A 4440-nucleotide genomic window follows, 5' to 3' on the forward strand; every position below is an offset into this window, starting at 1 on the left:
CCCTCTACTAAAATTTCCAATAAAACTGCGAAAACTCTTCTTTGCTCCTGATATGCTCGCTACCTCCTTGAACATTCTGCCGCCCTGATAGAAATCGAATTTTCGTCCAACCAGTGAAATTTTTAGTAAATTGTGCGAAAAGTCTTCTGTCCTCCCGATATGCTCGCTACCTCCTTGAATATTCTGCAGCCCTGATAGGAATCGAAGTTTCGGCCCTCTACTAAAATTTCCAATAAAACTGCGAAAACTCTTCATTGCTCCTGATATGCTCGCTACCTCCTTTAATATTCTGCAGCCCTGATAGGAATCGAAGTTTCGGCCCTCTACTAAAATTTCCAATAAAACTGCGAAAACTCTTCTTTGCTCCTGATATGCTCGCTACCTCCTTGAACATTCTGCCGCCCTGATAGAAATCGAATTTTCGTCGAACCAGTGAAATTTTTAGTAAATTGTGCGAAAAGTCTTCTTTCCTCTTGATATGCTCGCTACCTCTTTGAACATTCTGCCGCCGTGGTAGTAATCGAATTTTTGTCGAACCAGTAAAACTGTGCGAAAACTCTCCGTTGCTCCTGATATGCTCGCTACCTCCTTGAATATTATGCAGCCCTGATAGAAATCGAATTTTCGTCGAACCAGATAAATTTTTAGTAAATTGTGCGAAAATTCTTCTTTTTTCCTGATATTTTTCCTACCTCCCTGAACATTCTGTATACTAGATTTCCTTCAGAAGTTCCCTCACTCTGTATATTATCAATCAAAATTTGGGAGTTCAAAAGTCCAGAAGTCTCCTGGTGGCTAAAATTATAACTACAAGTTAAGTAGTAATTTGACACTTGCTTTGTTGACATTAGTATTTACATCTGATTGAGGTTTGTTTTGCTCACAGCATAAAGATTATACAGCAACGTCACTTTCGAGGCGGTACTTTGAACTTTTTTCAGTTTTCATTGACCTTGAACGAATATGATGTTCAGCGATTGAACTGTTGAGCGATGGAAGGAAATAAGCCAGGACCGGATTGAACTTTTTATTTGCGGTGTAGTAGAGAAATACAGGCACATTGCACCAGCTGATTAGCACACGAGTTAACGATCAATGGCCTACACCTTGTTTTTTTAAATATTTATTCAAATATAACAAAGTTTAACTGGTAACAACAAAATTAGACACCAAACTGGTTGTTTTCAGCTGACTGACCTGACGGTTTTGACGGGCTTAAACAACTGCCCTTAAAAGGCAATAAAACTCCTTGCTTAATTTACTAACAAAATTCAACTGCTGACAAGCCAGAAAATATATTCTTAGCAATTAATATTTTATTGCTCACACAAGCTGCTTTTGCAATGCTCGCTGTGTTTTAATTTTCATTTATTCATATAGGACTAAAAGTTAGTGTCCAATAAAAGCCAGCCTAATTCTTCTGAATACCGTCCTGGCAGGAACGCACATTCAACACGCCAAGCGAATGAACCATAGATAAAGAGAAGTGTCAATGTCAATAAAGACAAGGAATGAGCTCTGCATGCTGAGATTATGAAGTACCCCATGCGCAGCATGTCCTGCGCGAACTTGGAATGTCTGGAGAGTGACTCTGCAGTATAATCTTTAAGCTCTAATCAAATTTTGCAAGCTTTTAAAGAAATAGAAACAAAGTGAAGTGTGTATGCATTGTTTTATATTATAAAATCATCAACTCCAATAAATGAACAAGTCTGACAAGTCTCAACTGTCACTCGACGTTTCGCAGCGCCACGATCGGTTGCGAATTAACTCTGTAAAGACCACAGAACACACCCCCTAGGGGATATTTTGTGGCATTTGTGGACTGGACATTTTGCAGAAGCTTTTCCCTGTTGGATTGGGAAAGGAAACGTTGCCGAACTGATTGGTATTTATTGAAAAATCCAAAAAACTTGTTATACAGACGACAATGCGCATCGATAAAATGTTGTAGATCTTTGTTCTTATATAAAATATATTGTATATATTTAACTATCGAATAACCGGGAAGCGTTTTGAACACACTGCGTTTCGCTTCTGCTTCGAAGGCCCCCAATCGCCTTAATTCTCTATCTATCTATCTGAAGAACACTGGATAAATTAGACTAAAAATATCACAACAGCCAAAGATACACTCCTAAACCTACACAAATAAATATTAATCGATATCGTGTGGGGCGAGCGTTGATAATAAATATCGCAATCGTTGAAATAAGCGCAAGAGTTGACGAAATGAAAATGTAAGTCCGCCAGCGGCTTCTCTAATTCAATTTGATTGAGCATGAAAAATTCGCGGGTTTGTGTTGGCGGCGACGCCAACTGATTAGTGTTAACGTGGTGTTAACTGCTGCTGGCCGCCACCCTTTGCCTGTTGTAGCCGGTGCTTGGATGGAACACCTTGTAGTAGAGCAGCATGAAAATAATCCCGACCACGAAGGGGATGATGTTCAGGTAGATGATGGGGCGGTAGTAGAGAGTGCCTTGGAGGGCGTCGCCGGCGCTCCAAATCCACAGCACATTGGCCAGGGTGTTTTCCCCGAAGAGCATGCCGTAGAAGATGAGGTACTTGAGGAAAGTGGGGCCCTCCACCAACACCACCTGAAGAAGAACTCGGCTTAGCCGAAGAGAAGCCTTGCCAAATAATTCAATTAACCTGAGTGAAGATGTAGACGGCGCCGAATATCGAGTAAAACAAGAAGTCGTAGAGTTTGTTGTGATCACAGAAGTTGTTCTCGGAGCTGGTGGCAGAGAGCCAGATCGTCATAACGAACCAATGGAAGACAAGAACCAGGATCGTGTGCACTGGGTAGATGGAGGCAATGACGCTGATGCACAGAATCCTGGAAACTACCACAAGCCAAAGGATTAATGAGGGCGTTTTGGACATTTTCATCCTCCTACCGGTGACTAGAAAGTGCCACATGAATTGAACTATCGTGGCGGGCCAGGAAATGTTGTGCTTCGTCTTCAGCGAGACGCGCAGCAAGCGCTGATAGGAAGCCATCGACCAGGCCATGCTGACAAAGGAAGTCCCAATGGAGAACAGCTGGTGGACAACTGCATAAAACTCAGACAGTCAGTGTTTTCCATGGCAGTTTCTTCTATGGCAACTTACATGTGAGGGTGTTGTTGATGTCCTTTCCATGAGTGTAAAAAATGATGGTCAGCTGCAGGATCTGTTGGGGCGCCGCCTCCAAGAAGCACTCAAGCACCCGAAGAAGCGCCACGTCCGAGTCCTCCTTTACCATCAGCTCGTAGTACTTCCTCTGGTTCTCCTGGTCGCCCGATTGTTCAGCCTTTTTCGACTTGATGGCGTACTGCAAGGCGTCGAAGTACCTGAGGACTGGGGCCAGTTGGAAGACCAGCACCATCACGCACAGCACGCGCCTCTTGGTGAATCTCTTGGTCAGCGTTTTGCTGCGATGGTTATTATCCGGGTCCAGCACGTACATTCGCAGGCTGAAGCCCGTGTTGATTACAGCCGGGATTAGGATGAAGCCCAGAGTGGCCAAGAAGTAGCCGATGTTGTCGTTCAAATAGTACTGGTAGGCCAAGTTGCAGTCGGTCACCACATCGGCTAAGTGGCTGATAATGGACACGACAAAGCCCACAATGTCGCAGATAGTGGCGCGGTCTTGCGACCGCAGCCGGTCGATCTCGTCCTTTTCGATATCATTGCACATCGTTTTCTGGTGCAAAACAGTCATCGGACGCCCTTTTTGCCAATGCGGGGCATTGGAAGGGGCCTCCACTGACACAACACTAGATCGATGCACCACAACTGGCAGTCAAGCTTATCACTGCGGACGGGCAACGCATCCTTTTCTCGAGCGAAACTGCCAGCGACAGCAGTAATTAGGGGTAATTTGTTTTGGGGGCAGATCTGTTATAAAACCAAAGAAAAAACAATGGGACTGCCGTAACCTCACATTGTCTGACGTGCAAACGTCAAAATGTTGCCAGCACAGATCACAGAGGTTACTCTGTGATCTGTGCTTGCCAGAGTGGATGAGACTGATTAGACAAGACTATCAACGGACAATGACAGAGAATGTGGACTTAATTAATTATTTTTTCTGAATTAAAAACAAAAGTTAAACATTCCAAAGTTGACTAACCCTTTTTTGGCAGGCTGGTATCGAATTGTCTTTCGCTTTCAGCACTGATCTTTAACTTGTAGATAAGTTCTCTATTGTTGAGGCAGATTCGTTTTTTTACAAACTTCTTTTTGGGTATTTCGCCTCAAAAATTTTTGTCCTTAAAAAAGACAGCATTTCCTCGCGTCTTTTATTACAGATTGATAAATAGTGCTCCTATTTCGCAATAATAACGAATTGTTTATCAAAAGGTAATCAAGAACTATCACCTAGAGGGTATCCTGCGACACACTTAGGCTCAAGCTGTAAGAGAAAATTCCAATTAGTAAAGAAATTAATTTGA

General features: G+C 43.0%; 1 protein-coding gene across 1 annotated transcript; it reads right to left on the reverse strand.

Annotated features, from left to right (window-relative positions):
* Positions 1 to 1879: 1879 nt before the first annotated feature.
* On the reverse strand, positions 1880 to 3983 carry LOC109533706 (XK-related protein 4). The gene is made up of 4 exons (XM_019899100.2): positions 3116 to 3983; positions 2902 to 3057; positions 2654 to 2847; positions 1880 to 2598 (listed from the first exon to the last, which is right to left on the reverse strand). Exons 1-4 carry the CDS (start codon positions 3705 to 3707, stop codon positions 2341 to 2343), a joined length of 1200 nt encoding a protein of 399 aa, XP_019754659.1. The 5' UTR covers positions 3708 to 3983; the 3' UTR covers positions 1880 to 2340.
* Positions 3984 to 4440: the final 457 nt, after the last annotated feature.

The sequence above is a fragment of the Dendroctonus ponderosae genome, unplaced genomic scaffold (genome assembly GCF_020466585.1).
Source record: "Dendroctonus ponderosae isolate FM_Combo_2020 unplaced genomic scaffold, Dpon_F_20191213v2 Dpon_F_20191213_10, whole genome shotgun sequence".
NCBI classification, from domain to species: domain Eukaryota; kingdom Metazoa; phylum Arthropoda; class Insecta; order Coleoptera; family Curculionidae; genus Dendroctonus; species Dendroctonus ponderosae.

What these genes read in the sequence shown, in the direction of transcription:
- LOC109533706 (XM_019899100.2), bottom strand. Translation starts at nt 3,707, where the DNA reads ATGACTGTTTTGCACCAGAAAACGATGTGCAATGATATCGAAAAGGAC. An exon ending in GTGGCACTTTCTAGTCACCG is followed by an intron (nt 2,848 to 2,901) that starts GTAGGAGGATGA and finishes GGCTTGTGGTAG; the next exon opens with TTTCCAGGATTCTGTGCATC. An exon ending in CCGTCTACATCTTCACTCAG is followed by an intron (nt 2,599 to 2,653) that starts GTTAATTGAATT and finishes GTTCTTCTTCAG; the next exon opens with GTGGTGTTGGTGGAGGGCCC.